This window comes from Puma concolor, chromosome D1, assembly GCF_028749965.1.
Source record: "Puma concolor isolate L17-30 chromosome D1, mPumCon1.1.hap2, whole genome shotgun sequence".
Classification (NCBI taxonomy): domain Eukaryota; kingdom Metazoa; phylum Chordata; class Mammalia; order Carnivora; family Felidae; genus Puma; species Puma concolor.
Window position 1 is genome coordinate 108,264,685 of NC_141676.1, and position 20,338 is coordinate 108,285,022.

The following is a 20,338-nucleotide window of genomic DNA, read 5'->3' on the forward strand; positions in this document are numbered from 1 at the left end:
GTTCTTTAAAGAACTATATATATTCTAAGTGCATTTATTTAAATATGTAATTTTAAAGTGACATTACAGAGCAGTTACCATAAATCTAGAAAGTTATTGTCTCTTAAAAGCTTACTAGTTTTTAACATAAAGATTATTCATCTTAAGTAAGTCATGTATTCCAAAAGGAAAAGCAAGATGACTTCTCAGTTTATAGTAATACTTAGCTGTCACCTTATTTTTGTCTTACCAGTAGGTAGTGATTTCTTTATTCTTATCCGGTCAGAAAAGAGAATTTTATAAGATTCCTTTATATCTAATTAGGGTTTTTCTTCAAGAACTAGAATTCCCACTTACCGAGTTGTCTTAGGCTCTTTTGGAACCCTCACTCCTGATGATCATTGGACAACAATTTCAGTATTAGTGTTAGGATTGAAAATGCCCACTACTTCCTGTCTGAAGTTCGATTACCTTGTTGATTAGTGATATTTTTAGAACTGAAGCAAAAAACTTTTTAGATCCCAAAGCATCCCATTATGTGTATGCACGAGGAAAACAATTTTTAAATTTTAACATCTTAATCTCTAAAGCTTAAAACTTTAAGTAGAAAGAATTAGTGCCTTTATCGTTAATTTACTGAGCTGGTAGCAAACCAAAGTTTAGGTATCCTTAATTAAGGGTAAGGGAAATCGTTCAAATATGGAGCTATACTGGTGGGCCTATTCCATACTCTTAGCATTTTCTTATTCTGTACTTCATTTTGTAATTAGAAGATAATCTCTCAGTTGCTCTTGCGGTTTATCATGTAAAAGGACAGCATTCTAGTACATTTCAAAAGTTCAGTGGATTCTGCAGATGTTTTGATAACTTTATGAAATGTCAAGGCAATCCTCACATTCTATGCTGACTGGTGGCGAGGAAGCCTTGGTTCACAATAGTGTTTCACATATCAGAGCTTATCACATTCCCATCCTTGACTTTTCCAATTAAGTAATCTAAAGTTCCATTTTTTTTCCTAGTGGGCCTACTTCTTAATACGTCCATCTTTCAAGATTTTAAGAGCTGCCATTTTCCTTCTGGAAAAATCATGACTCCTTGCTTTGTTGCCTTAGTATTGTGACTTCCCTGAAACACTGATATGAAGTTATCTGATTTCTGGTTACATATATTGCTTTAGGAGTTCAAGTATCTCTCATTCACTATGGAATTTTAAGGTTAAAAGATAATTGCCCAGTGGCACATCTTTTAAATTCGGGTTTACACCTGGCTCTGGAGTTTTCTAGCTACTAAATGGTTCCAGACTCTTTCTTTACAGAGCTTCATGGAGCCACTATATTAAAAAAAAATTTTTTTTAATGTTTTTATCTATTTTTTGAAGGAGAGAGAGAGAGAGCATGAGCGGGGAAGGAGCAGAGAGAGAGGGAGACCCAGAATTCGAAGCAGGCCCCAGGCTCTGAGCTGTCTGCACAGAGCCCGATGCGGGGCTCGAAGATGCGAGCCGTAAGATCATGACCTGAGCCGAAGTCGGACACCTAACCGACTGAGCCGCCCAGGTGCCCCAAAGCCACTATATTTTTATATGCTGTATTGTAGGATACAGAAGCAAAATGAGAATGACTGTGCCTTTCATTTTGGCCTGTCTTAAAATGTGGAACTTCAGATACTAATATATCGTAGCCCTTAGGTCATTCGCATTAATCTGTTAAAATACTAGATTTCTTTTAAGATGGCAGCTCCACTTGGTTGATTGCTGTAACTTGTATGCCCAGATTCCTCCCGGCTTCCATCACATCAGTTGCTTCCATCCTTGTAATTACTATTTTTGTTACTTTGTTCCAATTGTTCACTTTCATTTCATGATCATTTAAAAAATTAAGATTCACTTTTATATTTATGCATGTCATTTAGTTTGTTCCTAAACGTAGCAATGGTTTCTGTTAATGTCACAAAACCTAAATAGCCAATGTCCATCTTCCTGGTAATACGGCTTCAGAGTCTCGCAGGTTTACGTGATGATCCTTGGAAACATTCCTGTTGACGAAACATGGATTATATGAAATTCTTCTTTTGCTGTGTTTATAACGTATACTGTGATATCCCTTTTAATTTTTTGCAACTTAAAATGTCGTAATTTATGTGTCAGACCTAGAAATGCATGAATGTTTCAGACTTAGAAGACACTACCTCCTCCCTCCCTTTCCTTTGGTTTGTACTGAAAAGTCTGTGTAATTCAAGTCCAGCATTAGACTCCTACATGCCCTCATGCCATTTAGGTAATTGTTTACTTTGAAATTTTAGCTATTTTGGATAAAAGATACAGTTGTATGATGAAAGAAACTACAATGTACAGAAAATCAATAGAAGAAAAGTAGTGAATAAGGCCAAGAATAAGAGCACATGGTGTAGTTTCTCAAGTTTGCTTGTTCTCTGGTAAATTATTAATTTTTATTGCATACATCAAATTTTAAACACTGTATTTAAAGATAGCCTTAAACAAGTGCCTCATTGTGAAAGTTTTCTAACTTTATAGTAAGTAAGATTCATTTTAGACCCTACTGACAAACCGGTCACCTAGAGTCATTAGTAATCTCTGTATTAAACAAAGTTTCATGGAGTTAGCTTTCAGTTGAGTCTTTTTTTTTTTTAATTGTTAAAATACGTACAAAATTTTAACCATTTTCAAATGTACAGTTGAGTGACGTGAAGTAAATTCATGTTGTACAGTTGTCCATCTCCAGAACTTTTTCATCATCCCAAACAACCTGTGCCCTTACAATGCTGATGCCCCATTCTTCTCCCTTCCTGCTCCCTGGTTACCCCCATCCTACCTTTTGTCTCTCTGAATTTGACTACTTCAGGTGACTCTGAACATTTGTCCTTTTTTATTATCTCTTACTTCGCATAGCATGATGTTTTCAAGGCTCATCTGTATTATCATATATATCAGAATTTCACTCTTTTTAGATGTTGGATAATATTCCATTGTTTATATATGCCACATTTTTTTTAATCCATCAGTCAATGGATATTTGGATTATTTCCACATTTTGACTTGTGAACAGGCTGCTGTGTTCATTAGTGTACAAATATCTGTTCAAGTCCCTGTTTTCAGTTCTTTGGGGTGCATATCCAGAAGTAGAATTGCTGAATCATGTGATAATTTTTTGAGGACTCAGTGTACTATCTTGTGGAGCAATTGCACCATTTTACATTCCTACCAGCCGTGCCTAAGGGCCCCAGCTTCTTCATATCCTCACCAGCAATTGTTATTTTGGGGTGTTTTGGGTTTTTTTTTTTTTTTTTGAATAGCCATTCCAATGGGTGAAGTGGTATCTCATTGTGGTTTTGATTTGCATTTCCGTATGATGCATTTCTCTCTGATAATGAACATGTTTTCCATATGCTTATTCACCACATGTATATCTTCTTTGCAGAAGTGTTGATTCGTGTTTTGTCCACTTTTAAATTGAGTTGTTTACTTTTTGTTCTTGAGTTGTAGGAGTTCTTTATTCTGGATATGAATCCCTTATCAGATACCTGAGTTGTAAATAATCCCTTGCCAGATACAAAAGTTTTAACCCATCCTTTGGGTTGTCTTTTCATGCTATGGATAGTATCCTTTGTGGCACAAAAGCTTTTTAATGTTAATGAAGACCATTTGCTTTTTCTTTTGTTTCCTGTGCCTTTAGTCTTGATGTTTTTTAAAGAGAAAAATTTTTTTGATGAGGTGTTACTGTAAAGAGGCAGGGCAGAAGAATTATTATGTTCACTGATGAGGGTCTAGAAAGAGTAGGTTATCCTGACTGGAATAGAAAATGTGATTCATTGTGCGTCGGCTACAGGATAGTAAGCTAGGGTGGCTGGGCCAGAAATTTATGGAGCCCTGAATCCTCTGCTGAGGTAGTTTAGTTTGATTTGAAGACATTGGGTGCTTTGGGGGAAAGCAGTTACTAAGGGAACAATAACTAAACTTTGCTCCAACAGAGAATTTATGCTGCTGTGTCAGGTGTCCTAGGAAGTACAGAGGATAAGGAAAGCTAAGTAGAAGAACTTCACATACAGTAATTAGCCTGAAGAAAGGCTGTGGTCATGGTAAAGAATTCTATTACTATCTGCTGAGAATTTAAAGGAAACACCTAGGTGTAATTTGCTTTCCTATTTGCTATGTGTAGTTGATATTTTTTCTTCTGCTTATTTTCCAAATGACCTCTTTGGGGACAGTTAAGACCTCTGTTTGTTTTTCTTTTATCTGTGACCTTTTGGAGAGAGGTTCTTCATCAGCACAAAAAGAGAACCAGAAATGAAAGACATTCAAGAACAAATGGATTGGATTCTGAGTTCTAATTCCAGGTCGTAGACTCTCTTGGCCTCTGGTTTTTATAAGCCATTTCAGAGTTCTGAACCTGATGGTCTGTTTCAGAGTGTTTCTCTGCAATCTGGTTTAGACACTTAGATTCCAGATGCATTGTCTTCCCTCGAGTGTAATGCCTGACCCAGGGCTAACATCCATGTACTTTGAAACACTAATATTTGTTCATAGTTGAAAACTATTAATGCAGAACGTGCTTATAACCATTGTGTCAATGTCGTTTCTGTCCCTGGTTGGTCCTAATAATGTAAGTGATTGCGAGAAACTTACAGGGTTTTATTTTTTTGTAGTAGGTTTTAAGGGGTTAGAAAAATGGTTCTTTCATATTATGAAGGGGTTCTATTATTTACCCAGACACAACTCCGTGAAGATGATCTCAGAATATACACATGCAGCTATTCATTTGCTGTGACAGCTTCAAACAACTTACTTGGGAGATTTCTGTAGGTTTTTCCAAGTTGAGGTTTGATTATGCTTCATCAGTGTAGCTTTTGCCAAACGTATGACTTGATTCATCTCTTTATGCTCAGATGGTATGTTAGGGGTTTCTTCCTTCTTGTTTTTCTTGTTTTGTCCAATTTTTAGGCCATAAAAGTTTTTGAATGTAGATAAATACAATTTCTTGGTCATTGAAGTTGCAAGTAGGTGGGTCGTTTTCCTAACTTTAAAATCTAATGGCTTACCATTGGTATGTAGGTTAAATGTAGAATTTGCACCTTCTTAATTTGTATGTTTTAAAAGTACTTACAAAAGACATAAAATCTCTTAATGTATGCAAAAGGAAATCGTAATTCAGTGGTCTGTTTACTTTTTAAATAGTATTTGCAAATGTGGTACCATATAGTGTAAACCCTAGAATTAGAACCCAGAACCTAATCATCTGTATGCTTTATATATAGTTTAATATGCTGAGCCATATTACATTCCAGGATATGCTGATGCTTTAAGGATGTTTATAATGAATTCGGGGGACATAGGCTGTATCGAAGACTCTGCATCAAAATGTGTAGAAAATGTATTCACTGGAAAAGTAGTTTTCCATCTTTAGGGGAGATTATCGGCATTCACGTTTTTGGGGTGTTCTCAAGCATTTTGAAGACTGGAAGCAAGTATATCTTCTAAATTACTGGTCTGATGTCTACAGGTAAGAAAATGTTCTCTACCACCTTTATTTGTGAGCCATGATGCTTCAGTTCTTAGACGTTAGGAATTTACAAGGTCTTCAGTTCAAGGGTGTCATGAAAGACATGCCGAATGGGAGACGAGGAGGCGTGGCTTTTTCCACAAAGTGGTAAGACTAATACGGACAGACAGACCTACACATTCACACCCAGGGGTTTGCAGAGGAATTGCTGTTTGCTGTTTGTGCAGAGCGCTGTTAGACTTCAGGGCATGGATGATAACCCTTTGACTCTGTTGTGGAAATTGTAGTTAAGTCACGGAGTTGAGACATAGACCCAAATTAAGATGTATAAAGTAAAGTAAATACCAGAAGAAAAAGTGTGATAAAATGTGCAGGGGTTAGTTAGGATTTAAGTTAGAGGTCACCTAATTAGCTAATTAGGTGCTAATTAGCAAACAAGAAGCATGGCATGGATTTGAGTGATCTGGTCGGGAAGTGTTCTCGTCTTTTGTACAATGACAGCAGCCAGGGAGCATTGAAAGTTAGCAATTCATCACTAGGCAGGCTGGCTAATATTTTACGTTTGTTAGCTTACTTCTCTGCCACTGAGGAGTTGCATATTCCTTAAAGTCAAATGTAAATGGGTCTGATTTTCTTAAAGTTTATTGAGCATAAGCAACCTTAATAATGGTTTACATTAGAATAGCCAGTATTGATACATAATTTAACATTAAAGTTTTCATATAGCTGTTAACTACTGTATTTAACTTGCCATTAAACCTAGTATATTTTTAACTTATAAATTAAATTTTATTTTCAGTTTGTGTCATCTATCAAAAGTCAGTTCCTTCTTTACAAGTTATGCTAAACTGAACGTTAAGTAAAATCACTCATTCTTAACTCTGCTGTTTATATGAAAAAATATTTGCTCATGTAGTGAAGAAATACTTGAGCTTTATGGCGACTAGGAGAGTACAGTGAGGTGATTTGGTCTTTTTCAGCCATTTAGCAGAAGTGTTTTGGCTTATATGAAAAAAAAAAACCAAAAAAACAACCCTCAACTACTGAATCACAAATGTCATCAAGAATAAATAAGAATAAAAAATAGGTATGTAAATGAAAGCTTAAATAAGTAGAGATCAGAAGTATCTCTAAAGGATAGGATTGAAATAAATTTATAGTGGTATGATCAAAGCCCATCATATACAATATTTAAAAAAAATTTTTTTTTAATGTTTATTTCTGAGAGACAGAGCGTGAGCAGGGAAGGGGCAGAGACAGAGACAGAGACACAGAATTCCAAGCAGGCTCCAGGCTCTGAGCTGTCAGCACAGAGGCTGACGCAGGGCTTGAACTCATGAGCCGTGAGATCATGACCTGAGCTGAAGTCAGATGCTTACCCGACTGAGCCCCCCAGGTGCCCCATCATACACAATATTTAAAATCACTCCAATTAAAATAAATATACAGTATAATCAGAGTAGGGAATTTTCAAACTATAGTAAACAAATACAGCAAGGAATATGTTGGACAATATTCTAGTAATAAAGCACTCAAAAAAGATTTATGGTGAGGAATTAAAGCCTAAAGCAAAAAAAAAAAATTGGTATTGAATTTTTTTTTAAATTTATATCCAAGTAAGCATATAGTAGTGCAATGATTTCAGGAGTAGAATCCAGTGATTCATCCCCTACATATAACACCCAGTGCTCATCCCAACAAGTATCCCCCTCAATGCCCCTTGCCAATGTGGGCATCCCTCCACCCACAACCCCTCCAGCAACCCTCAGTTTGTATGTGTGTGTGTGTGTGTGTGTGTGTGTGTGTATATATATACACACACACACACATACACACTTTTGATATAAACAAAAGTGACACACTTTTGAAAAGTGTCATATCTGTGTGTGTGTGTGTGTGTATCTTATGTTTTGTCACCTCCCTGTTTTTATATTATTTTTGCTTCCTTTCCCTTCTGTTCATCTGTTTTGTATCTTAAATTCCACATATGAGTGAAGCCATATGATATTTGTCTAATTTCGCTTAGGATAATACACTCTCGGTCCGTTTACAAAGTTGCAAATGACAAGATTTCATTCTTTTTGATAGCTGAGTAATACTCCATTGTGTGTGTGTGTGTGTGTGTGTGTGTGTGTGTGTGTGTGCGCGCGCGCGCGCACATACATACATACATACATACACACACACATCTTTATCCATCAGTCAATACATTTGGGCTCTTTCTATACTTTGGCTACTGTCAGTAGTGCTGCTATAAGCATGGGGGTGCATGTGCCCCTTGGAAAGAGCACTCCTGAATCCTTTGAATAAATTAGGTATTAGTGCAATTGCTGGATGGTAGGGTAGTTCTATTTTTTTGAGGAACCTCCATGCTGATTTCCATAGTAGCTGCACCAGTTTGCATTCCCACCAGCAGTGCAAAAGTGTTCCTCTTTCTCCACATCCTCGCCAACATCTGTTGTTGCCTGAGTTGTTGATGTTAGCCATTTTGACAGGTGTGAGGTGGTATCTCATTGTGGTTTTGATTTGTATTTCCCTGATGATGAGTGATGTGGAGCATTTTTTCATGTGTCTGTTACCATCTGGATGTCTTCTTTTGAAAAGTGTCTATTTTTGTCTTTTGCTCATTTCTTCATTTATTTTTTGGGTGTGGAGTTTGATAAGTTCTTTATAGATTTGTGCTACTAGCCCTTTATCTCATATGTCATTTGCGAATATCTTCTTCCATTCCATCAGTTGCCTTTTAGTTTTGCTGATTGTTTCCTTCACCATGAAGAAGCTTTTTATCTTGGTAAGGTCCCAGTAGTTCATTTTTGCTTTTGTTTCCCTTGCCTCTGGAGATGTGTTGACTAAGAAGTTGCTGTGGCCAAGGTCAAAGAGGTTTTTGCCTGCTTTCTCCTCTAGGATTTTCATGGCTTCCTGTCTGATGTGTGAGTCTTTTATCCACTTTGAGTTTATTTTTGTGTATGGTGTAAGAAAGTGGTCCAGGTTCATTCTTCTGCATGTCGCTGTTCAGTTTTCCCAGCACCACTTGCTGAAGAGACTGTCTTTATTCCATTGAATATTCCTTCCTGCTTTGTCAAAGATTAGTTGGTCATACGTGTGCGGGTCCATTTGTGGGTTCTCTCTTCTGTTCCATTGATCTGAGTGTCTGTTCTTGTGCCAGTAGCATACTGTCTTGATGATTACAGCTTTGTAATACAGCTTGAAGTCCGGGATTGTCCTGCCTCCTGCTTTGGTTTTCTTTTTCAAGATTGCTGTGGCTATTCAGGGTCTTTTCTTGTTCCATACAAATTTTAGGATTGTTTATTCTAGCTCTGTGAAGAATGCTGGTGTTATTTTGATAAGTATTGCACGGAATATGTAGGTTGTTTTGGGTAATATCAACATTTTAACCATATTCTTCTAATCCATTAGCATGGAATATTATTCCCTTTTTTGTGTGTGTCTTCAATTTCTTTCATAAGCTTTCCATAGTTTTCGGTGTATAGGTTTTTCACCCCTTCGGTTGGGTTTATTCCTAGGTATTTTATGGGTTTTGGTACAATTATAAATGGGATAGATTCCTTGATTTCCCTTTCTGCTGCTGCTTTATTGGTGTGGAGAAATACAACCAATTTCTGTGCATTGATTTCATATCCTGTGACTTTGCTGAATTCATCAATCAGTTCTAGCAGTTTGTTGGTGGACTCTTTTGGGTTTTCGACATAGAGTATCGTGTCATCTGCGCAGAGTGAAAGTTTGACTATGTCCTTGCTGATTTGGATGCCTTTTATTTCTTTGTGTCGTCTGATTGGTGAGGCTAGGACTCCCAGTACTATGTTGAATAACAGTGGTGAGAGTGGACATCCCTGTCATGAAACTTAGCATTGTTTAGTACAAAAAGTTTTTTTTAGCTTAAGTAAATTTTAGGAGATATATTACCTCAAGCATTACAGGTAGCATTTCCTTGTGAAACACTGATTAATTGTGGGTTTTTGTGGTTTTTTTTTTTTTTTTTGAGTTTATATGGTAATAGCTTATGTCATAGCAAAGCATCAGAAAACGGGTTAAGGATTTTTTGGTTATTTTTCTTTGGAGATTCCTTTTTAAGCATTAAAATGATCAAGTTATTGCCAAATTTCCTCCTTTGTAATTAAAAAATAACTTTTCATCTATGCTTAAAGAAAATTGTTTTTATTTATTTTTATTTATGTATTTTTTTAAGTTTATTTATTTTTGACAGAGAGAGTTAGGGAAGGGCAGAGAGAGGGGAGAGAGAGAATCCCAAGTAGGCTCTACACTGTCAGCGCAGAGCCCGACACGGGGCTCAAACTCAAGAATCACGAGATCATGACTTAAGCTGATATCAAGAGTCAGACACTTAACTGATTGAGTCACCCAGCTGCCCCAGAAAATTGTTTTTTTAAAAATCTAGAAAACTAGGTATGAAATTGCAAATTTTTTTTAGGAAAAGTGTGCTTTTCTTTGGCTTCAAATAGTATCAGATGATGTGCTGAAGTTGTGAAATTCTGCAAGTACTTGTAGGCTTTACTTGGCTACTCTGTGGCTAAAGCCTCATTAAAAAAAATAACTCCAGGGGCGCCTGGGTGGCGCAGTCGGTTAAGCGTCCGACTTCAGCCAGGTCACGATCTCGCGGTCCGTGAGTTCGAGCCCCGCATCGGGCTCTGGGCTGATGGCTCAGAGCCTGGAGCCTGTTTCCGATTCTGTGTCTCCCTCTTTCTCTGCCCCTCCCCCGTTCATGCTGTGTCTCTCTCTGTCCCAAAAATAAATAAACGTTGAAAAAAAAAAATTAAAAAAAAAAAAATAACTCCGTTAAATCATCAAAATTCTAAAAGATAAGTGGTACATGAAACATGAAACAAAAGCCAATAGATACAATAGAATAACACTAAAAAATACAAGCCTTCTTTCCCTGTCCTCTGGTCTTCCACTACCCCCAGAGGTGGCTGTGCACCTGTGCCTCCTGCTGGAGAACACCTGTGCACGTACCCACATGCGTATATTATGGGCTTTCTGTTGTCCGTACACATGATTTTGCACTTCTTTCACTGAACGTTGTATTTTGGAAATCCTCACACAGCAGTACAAAAATACCATTGCATTTAATTTATGGATGTTCCTTAACTTCTGATGAATTTTTATGTCTTTACCAATCCTTTGCTGTTACAAACAATACGCCATAGTCTTGTAGAAACACTGCTTGTGTGTGTGTGTGTGTGTGTTTTAAGAGGAGAGGGAAACCACAAGAGGCTTTTTTTTTTCTTTTTGAGAGAGAGAGAGATCAAACAAGTGGGGGAGGGATAGAGAGTGGGACAGAGAGGATCCGAAGCGGGCTTTGCGCTGACAGCAAACAGCCTGATGCAGGGCTCGAGTTCACAGACCGGGAGGTCATGACCTTAGCCGAAGTTGGATGCTCGGCTGACTGAGCCCCCCAGGTGCCACTTTGCTTGTTTTTTCCTAAGAAATTGTGTTACAATCTAGGGGATGAGGTAAGTCTACATATGATTTTTTTTATATTTTAGGTATTCCAAAAATACAGGAAATTTTTTACTTAAATGTTGTGTGTTTTTTACATTTAACAAATTTAAATAGTAACATATGCTTATGGAAGCACCTTTAATAGAAAAACAGACACGTCTCCATCAGTTGGATTTCTGCATATCAAGTTTACTTAAAAGGTGACGTAGTGATAATGTCACTTTTGAGGGCCCAAGTGACAAAGATCTGTCAGTAATTAAAACTTATCTGACTTCTTCAAATTCTGTAATCAGAAAATGTTACTATTGAAGAATCAGTAGGGTGGGGTTTCCTAAATGTACGTTGGTAGTCTTTTGGTTCTTAATTTCTTTCGGTTGCCACCGTTTCTTCAGTGGTTCAAATTTTCGTTTGCCGCTTTGTATTAAAACAGCAACAGTTGGTTGAGTGCCAAACTCTGGGTTTCAGCTTAGGTTATGATCCCAGGGTTGTAGGTCGAGCTCCATGTCAGGCTCCGTCCGTGCTGAGCATGCAGCCTGCTTAAGATTCTCTCTCCCTTCTTCTCCCCTCTCCCCTGCTCACGCTCTCTCTACACAATAAAAAAAAAAAAAAAAAAAAAAAAAAAAAAAAAACAGGAAATGACAAGCTCAGGTCATTGTGAAACAATAATAAGTGCTTTATTTACCACATCACCCCACAAAAATAGCAAAAATATTAACGAAGAAATTTGATTCTGCAAGGGTTTTTGTTTTTGTTTTTGTTTTTAATTTTAAGGGGGTAGATCAACTTAGTGTTTTTCGAACATAACCTCTTTGAAGCTACAACGTAAGTGTAGTCTTTCCTTATTTCAGTGCTACTAATGTGATCTTTCTGAAGTTAAAATGTCCTTTGACTTCACAGCTTTCTCTTTCGATCACATACTGCTCTTATGCCTCTAAATTTGACCTAGTTCTGAAATGATTTTCTTGGGCCACAAATAATTGTGGGGGAGGGCAGGTATAGAGCCTAAATGTGTTTCAAAAGGGTTAATGCTGTTTCATGTTAATCAGAAGAAACATTGATCGTAGTGGTTTGTGGTCTCCCTCTCTCCCCCTTTTCCCTAGATTCACACTAAATTCTAGGCTGATTTCTCAGAAAGGCTCAGAGGTCTACAGTGGTCACCAGTTTCCGTTGCTCTGTATGCTGCCCGTGCCGCGGAGTCCCGGCCCTGCCATCCGATTGTGCGGAGTCCTAGGTGTTCTCCGAGACTGTCAGTAGTCCGATGACCCTGTAGCCCCCTGTTCCTCTTGGTCTTGGGGCACACGGACCCTTTCCCACATTTTCTGGCTTCTTCAGCAGATGTTTTCCTTTTTATGGAAGAAATACTTTCTCTTACAAAGTATTTGGAGAATACTCCTAGAAAGAATTTGGAGAAATACTTTCTCTTAGAAAGTATTGCTCGGGCCTTGTGCTCAGTATGCGGAGATAAAAAGAAACGTGGTCCGTCCTAAGTAAGAGATAGTTACTGTTCACTGCCAGTAGACAAAATCAATAATTAATGTGTGCTTATGCCTGATGGATAACCCCTTCTCAGCCTCCCAGTGTTGGGGTGTCCCCAGGCCCAGCCCTTCCCTGGGTACACCTGGATCTCATAAGGACTCCATCCACTGTTCCTGCCTTAAATACCATCAGTATGCTGAAAACTTAAGTCTTCAGCCAGAACCTCTTCTGAACTTTGGATGCGTGTATCCAACCGTCTACCTGGTGTTTCCACTTTGATACCTAATGAACATCCCAAACTCCCTATGTCACACCAGACTCAGGGTCCCCCTGGACCCTGTACTCGCCCCTGCCTGGCTCCTTCTCTTAATGAAGAGCGAGCCCATTCTTTCAGTGAGTCGGGGCCAAACCTCGACCACGTATCACTCCTTGTTGGCTCATGCCCACATCCAACCCAACCACAAAGTTGTTGGCCCAACATTCAAAATACACCATATACCCAGAACATGACCCCTTTGTGCCTCCTCCACAGCTGTCCCCCGCCTCCACACACCGGGTTTGCCTGGATTATTGCTAGAGCTTTCTAGTGGGGTTTCTTGATTCCTCTCTTGCTATTCTACAGTCTGTTAAGACAGAGGTCTTAAAAAGGTAAGTCGGATCCTCTCACTTCTGCTCAAGATCCTCAAGGCTTTCCATCTCAGGGTAAAAGCCGTAATCTCAGTGGCATCCGGAGCCCAAGCTCTGGTCACTTGTTCTTGGACCTCATCCGCTAATTTCCCCTTCTCTCACTGAATCGAAGTCAGCTGGCTTCCCTCTCATTCTCTAAACCAGCCGGGGCCCAGCTATGCCTTTTCCCCCAGATATTTTTATAATTTACTTCCTGGCCACCTCCAGGGTTTTGCTTAAATGTCCCCTCAGTGTGGCCTTCCATCTACCACTTTAAGTGGGACTTTCCCAGTATTCCCTACCCATTTCTTTCCACCATCTTCCTCTAAGCACTTGCCATCTAACATCTGTAGTTTCTTTGTATGCAGCTCTTCCTCGACCTATGATGGAGTCGCATTCGATAAACCTGTTAGAAGATGAAAATATCCCAAGTGGAAAATGCATTTAATATGCCTGACCTCCCAGCTTCGCCTAGCTGACCTTAGACGGCATGCCCAGAACACTTACATTAGCCCACGGTTGGGCAGCACTAACACAGAGCCTATTTTGTAATTCAGTGTGGACTTTCTCAGTTGTTGACTGAATGCTGCGCCGTCGCGTGGGTACAGAACGGTTGTCAGCCTATTGGTGTTGACCCTCGGGGTCACGTGGCTGACCGGGCACTCTGCCGCCGCCCGGCTTCACCAGAGAGGATCGTACTGCGTGGTGCTGGCCTGCGAAGTACAAATTTCGAAGTGTGGTTTCTACTGAGTGTGTATCACCCTCACGTCCTTGTGAAGTTGTAAGTCAGGGGCCGTCTGTCTTCCGCTGCAGTATAAGCTCCATGAAGGCAGGAGCTTTGGGCAAGGCCATGTGCTCAGTGCCTGGAGTGGTGATTGGCACCTGGGATGCTCCTGTTGTCTGTTAAGCGAATCGGATGGATGGCGTCTGGGAGCTCAGAACGAAGGCTCCTCATCTTGCCGGAGGGTCTCGGGGAAGGCTTCCGGAGGGAGACCACCCCTCAGCCAATCTTTAAGACTTGGTTTTTTTTTATTATTATTCTTTTTTTTTTCAAGTTTAAAAGTTAAAAGTTTTAAGTTTATTTATTTTGAGAGAGAGAGAGGAGTGTGCATGCGTGCATGCAGCGCAGGGCGGAGGTCGGGGCAGGGGGTGGGGGTGGGGTGGGGGAGAGAGAGAAGGAGAATCCCAAGTAGGCTCCATGCTGTCAGCACAGAGCTTGACGTGGGGCTTGAACTCACGAACCATGAGATCATGACCTGAGCCAAAATCAAGAGTCAGATGCTCAACCAACTGAGCCACCCCGGCGCCCCAAGAATGAGTTATTCTCAGGGGGGACAGAGGTAGGAAGACTGTCTGGATAGAAGGGACCACATAGACCAGCACGGGGAGGCTCAGAAGGCCCGGCTGTGGTGGGATTGCCAGTTTATATCTTAAACGCATGAAATGCGAGATTCAGAAGTTGGTGTCATGAAACAGTAGAAAATCGTGAGGGGAATAGTTGCGTCTGTGCCTGTGACGTGTCATTTTGGACAATTTAGGTCTGGAATGCCGACGGGATGTCAGAAGATACCTCCCAAGGGGGAAAGGGTAGGGAGAGACACTGGGTTTGGTCGAGGACCTTGGTGAGGGTCCTGCAGCCCAGGTGCTGCCAGAGCAGAAGAGACAGGATGTCAGGTGCAACCTGGAGAGAGGGCTGCACGTACACCACAGGGCACGGATTTCAGGGATTTGGGCGGCGTGAGTGACCACCAGCGTGGTGGCCTGTCACAGCACTTAAAGCGCACACTGGTTCCGGCAACAAGCAAATAATTGAAAAGAGCCGTTTCTGTGGAATTAGAATAGTTTTTTGTCCCCACTTAACTGTACAGTGTCTTTTGGAAAGTATTCCCACAAACCTGTGCATACAACAGGTATGACAGCCAAAAACAGAAAACAGAGCATTTTCCTCTCCCCCGCCGTGTCCTCTGTCAAGTGCAGGTGTCTGAGGCAGACGCTGGTGTGCACCCTAGCCCCGCACCCCTTCCTGAGCCCATGAGATGAGAGCCAGCCAATGAGCATCTGTGTCCATGTTGACCCTCCAGGGACACCCCGTGTGGCACCTGAATGACCGAAGCTACTGGAATAATTTCATTCGCTCTTAAACATCTGTTCAGCCCTTGGAGTTAGATCTTGAGGGTTCACAGATAATTTTTAAAAACTCATAGTCTAGAGAAGGAAACAGAAGAGTTAAGGGATGGCATGACTATGAGACAAGGACACATACCAGGGTCCAGGGAGCGGCCAGCCTCTTGCTGGCACCTCCAGGCACACAGAGGTCATTGTGATTGTCAGCACTTAGCTCAGGGACAAGTGTCATCCTCCCCCCACCCCCACCGCCCCCCGGCTTCCTCCACTTCCTCATAAGGCTGAGGGAACGCCTCAGTAGACCTCCAGCAGTGGTCTCGTGCTGTTTGTACAGGGGTTCTAGGAAAAATCACAGCTTCGGAGTAATTTCTAACGCTGGAACTGGGGGCATTGGCGGGGTGGGCAGAGGCGGAAGTCTGGGACTAAAGCCAGCTCTGGAGCTGAGTAGGTTAGGAAAGTCTACTTCTAACTGGGGCTGACTCTGGAGACCTCAGGATGGGTGAAAACGGATCTTGTGTATGTGCCAGAGCTGCTAAGGAACTTCCGTTGGGAGGAGTTGTTGCATTTTATTTATTCATCCAAATATTTTAGTACCTAGTACCCACCAGGTACTGTGTACATAGTTGTCACTGAGGATATAATAATAAGACTAGGTCCTTACCCCATTGGTGTTATTTTCTACAGAAGGACATGAAGCACAGAGTAATTGCAAGGTTGTGAATTGCATTCAATTAAATTGTGTGAAATTGCCGGTATCCAAGCATCTTTGACCTATAAAAGCAGCACATTTGTATCAACTTAATGTGATGAAAGGAACACAGGACTGAGTTGGGGAAAATATGGGGGTGGTAATGGGGGCTTGGAAGGTCAGAAAGTCTCCGTACAAGGTGGCACGTAAGTTGCCTCCTGAAACAAGAGAAGCCTGGTTCCCCCTCTTCCTTATTTAAATCTGGATGTGAATGCAAGCGCCAGAGGGACCCCTGAGTGCCCTGGCCCCAAGGCGACTGTGCATAAACAGGAGTCTTGTGCTCTGATGAGCATAGCGGCTTTTCAGATGCAACAGGCCCTCTATTGCTGTACCTTCTGGCTTTCCAAGAAAAGCCAGAAAACAGCTTTTTTAAAAAGGACATTCAAAGAGTAATGCTTGAGACGCTTCAGTTGAAATGTCAAGTTTATGTGAAAAGCTCCTAAAGTCTACATGCCAGCTATTTCAAACATTTTAGGAAATGCTTTGTAAACCCAACGACGTTATCTGCTTGTCCAAAGTGGCCTGCTGGGCATCGATTTACAGACTTCGCTTGAAAGCATTCCAGGTAGAGGGAACAGCATATGCAAAATTAGGAGGCAAGAAAGGGCTTAATTTGTTCAAGAAACAGAAAGGAGGGCCGTACATCTCCAGAGCTGAGCGTCCCCAGAGGACAGAGGTGTGTGAGATGAAGGTGGGAAGGAGCCAGATCACAAGGAGCTCACCAAAGTCCAGGGCCAGAAGCGTGGGGACAGAAGTGTAAATTCAGGGTGAACACAACTCAACAAGCACACGCCCCTGGGGCCACACAGGGTGGCATCCGCTTGGAGGAGAAGGTACTTTTCCTTATCCACACAAGGATGTCCTAAATGCCACAGGTGTCCCTGAAGGTAGGTGCCTTATTCCATTTTACAGTTGAGTAACCTACCCCAAGGCACAGGGGTGGCATAGTTTGCATCTGGGTTTGGTTTTCTTTGAACTGGAAGCCCACCCAGATCCTTTTTACTACAAAACACTAACTACTTTTCCAACCGAGATATGTTTATAGGACAGTGCCCTTTGGCGGATTTTCCTGTCTTGACTAACTCAAAGTGAATGTATCCACTAATTTAAAGGCCAAAGAAGAATGCTTTCTATGTTAAAAAAAAAAGTTTAATGTTTATTTGTTTTTGAGAGAGACAGAACATGAGCAGCGGGAGGGCAGAGACAGAGGCAGACACAGAATCTGAAGCAGGCTGCAGGCTCTGAGCTGTCAGCACAGAGCCCGACTCGGGGCTTGAACTCACAAACCATGAGATCATGACCTGAGACAAAGTCGGATGCTTCACCGACAGGCACCCCAGAATGCTTTCCATATTAAGGTGAATATGGAGTAACAGTAACCTGAAGATCAGACCCCACAAAATTGAAGACCAGACTTCTTTGTTCACCTGTTTTGCACAGGCTGGTTCCACCAGACCGCCGAGAGCTTAGTGCTTCTTTTTCAAAATTAGGTGAATATCACTTAAAGTTGAAATACATGATTTACTTTTGTGGGGGTGAGCAAGCAACCTTTTCCTTTTATTGAGTGTCAAAGCCTTAGAAATCAAAGGGAGGGTTTATGCTCGAGGGATCTCAGACACCCAGAGGAAAATGAATTCGAGAAGTGAAAATGAATATGGATAGAAATAGGCTTTCTCAGCCATGCAGTAGACATTGAATAAAATATTTCAGGAACTCTGCGAGCAGGTCTTTGGTGAAAGGAAGTAAACTCAGTCTGGAAGACAACTCAAGAGCTTGGGCATCAGAGGGAAGAAGGCTCTTGCCTGGAGAGCTGCAGACCCGAGAAGAGAGGAAGGCTGCCACAGTGTGAGGCCTGAGGAAGGACGTCTGCATAGCATTCAAGACGGGCTTACATTGAGGTTAACCACCTGAGTCAGTGTCTGGAGGAGGAGGTTGCTAAATTAGTTTTCAGAACTCAGTGTGATAGAGTGTTTCATTAAAATTCATCAGTCACTTCTTTGTCACTTATTAGAATATTTGAAGAGAGAGAGGAGCATAATTAGTAACATTTTCCAGATGCTCTTTGTGGGTTATTTGATCTACTTTGTAGCTAAAAATGGATCTGATTTAACCATTCTTATGATTCTTAAAGCTATTAGGTTTTTTGCCTGAAGTATTAAGATGAAAATTGTATTAAATTTTTTTTCAATTTATTCATTTTGAGAGAGAGAGGGAGAGAGAGAGGGAGAGAGAGCATGAGTAGGGTAGGGGCAGAGAGAGGGAGAGAGAATTCCAAGCAGGCTGTTAGTGCAGAGCCTGATGTGGGGCTTGAACTCACCAGCTGCATCATGACCCGAAGTGATACCAAGAGTCAGATGCTTAACTAACTGAGCCACCCAGGCACCCTGAACATTGAATTTTTAAAAGCTATCACTATGATTGCCTATAGTTTGCTTTTATGTTGGTAGATTCTAATCATTGGACAGAAGCAGAAGTGGAAAATTCTCTGTCCAGGTCCACGTATTAAATATTTTTGCCTTTGTAGGCCAGATAATGTCTATCACAACTACACAATTCTGCTATTGTAGCACAAAAGGAGCTATAGGTGTGTATAAATGAATGAGCAAGGATGTCTTCCAGTAAAACTTTATGTATGGACCCTGTAATCTGAATTTCATTTAATTTTTTTTATATTATGAAATATTCTTCTTGAAAAAAATTTACATTAAATCATGGCCTCTACAAAAACAGGTGGGGAGCTGGGTTTGGATTTGGTCCATGAGCCATGGTTTGCTGACCCCTGAATTAAAGGGCTGGAAAAACCCGCAGGCCAGTGGTGTGGTTTTCCTGACTGTCTAGAATTTTTTTTTGATCATGGAGGGGTCTCATTTTGCTGAAATGAAAGGTATTGTTTTGTTTTGTTCTATACACGGGAAGCACTTTGAGCAGTGGTTCTCAAACTAGCATCAGAATCACCTGGAGAGTTTGTTTTAAATGCAGATTACAGGGCCTCCTCCCCAGGTTGTTGATTCAATGAGTATATACAGGTTCCATGAACTTGCCTTCTTAACAGAGGAGGCTGAAGTGTTCGGACAGCCCTCGTGAGAAGCCCTGACTTTTCGGTGAGAGTGTCTGTCACCATGGCAATAATGTGAATGCTTCTCTTCACTGTCCTCAGAGTAACTATTGACTTTTCTCCCTAGATGCTTTCTTTGAGACCTTCCAAATTCTAGTGGTTCAAAGACCAAAGATAACTGGAACCAAAATCTATAGCTTTTCTCTCTGTTGTAGTGTGTTTCCTCCATTAATTTCTGATGGTTTTAAACACATAACAACTAGAGAATGTTTTACGACAGTGTTAGGGAAAGAAATGTGCCTAGGGGAAATAAAAAGGAATGTATACATTCTTGTTATCTATATTATTAAATTATTACTAAAACATGTTATGTATTATTATACACTTGACCCTTATACAACATGAGGGCCTGGGATGCCAGCCACCTGCTCAAAAATCTGCATGTAACTTCTTAACTACTCATAGCCTACTGTTAAGTGGAAGCCTTACCAATAACATAAACAGTTGATTAGCACATATTTTGTCTTATATGTATACCTACTGTGTTCTTACAATAAAATTAGCCAGAGAGAAGAAACTGTTAAGAAAACCATAAGCAAGAGAAATACATTCATAGTACTGTACTGTGAATACGTTCACAAAAATCCACATGTAAGTGGATTTATGCGCTTGGGTTCAAACCTGTGTTGTTAAAGGATCTGTGTGTGTGTGTGTGTGTGTATATATATATATATATATATATATATATATATATATATATAATATATATATAAAATAGATACTCATGTATTAGTTTAAAAAATAGTACATCGACGGTAACTTTGACATTCCGAGGCCTTCCCCTATTACATCATACTTCCCTGTGGGTTTTACTGTGTTTGTGTCCACAAGCAATATGATACCTAGTTTATATGATGTCTAGCGTTGCATGCATATGGACTTTAGATAGTTTTCACACACACACACACACACACACACATTTTGACTAATATAGTAGTGGTTCATTCATTCTTGCTGCTGTGAGTACATTCACTTGAATACTCTACCATTTATCCATTCCCCTGATGGTGGACATTTGTCTTCTAATATTTTTTATTTTACAGACAACATAGCCATAGATCTTGTTGGACATGTCTCTAGTGAATGTAAGCAGTAGTATCTCGGTGGCGGAGACCTAGTTGGGAGGCAATTATTCAGTTTATGTAGCCATTAAATTATTTTTCAAAGTAAAGATACATTCACATCTTTACCACGTGATATTACCAGAATTTTTAAACTTCTGCCTGTTTGATAGGT

General features: G+C 40.5%; 1 protein-coding gene across 2 annotated transcripts in view; it reads left to right on the plus strand.

Annotated features, from left to right (window-relative positions):
* The window catches only part of RDX (radixin), a 95,766-nt gene that overhangs the window by 67,930 nt on the left and 7,498 nt on the right, over nucleotides 1-20,338 (plus strand). Inside the window, exon 15 of one of the 2 annotated variants that reach the window (XM_086679173.1) lies at nucleotides 5,278-5,302. The exons of the other annotated variant lie outside the window; for it this stretch is intronic. Within the exon in view, the coding sequence (XP_086535299.1) occupies nucleotides 5,278-5,287 (10 nt within the window). The 3' untranslated portion in view covers nucleotides 5,288-5,302. Of the gene's footprint in view, nucleotides 1-5,277; nucleotides 5,303-20,338 lie in introns of those variants that run through there. 2 annotated transcript variants of the gene reach the window in all.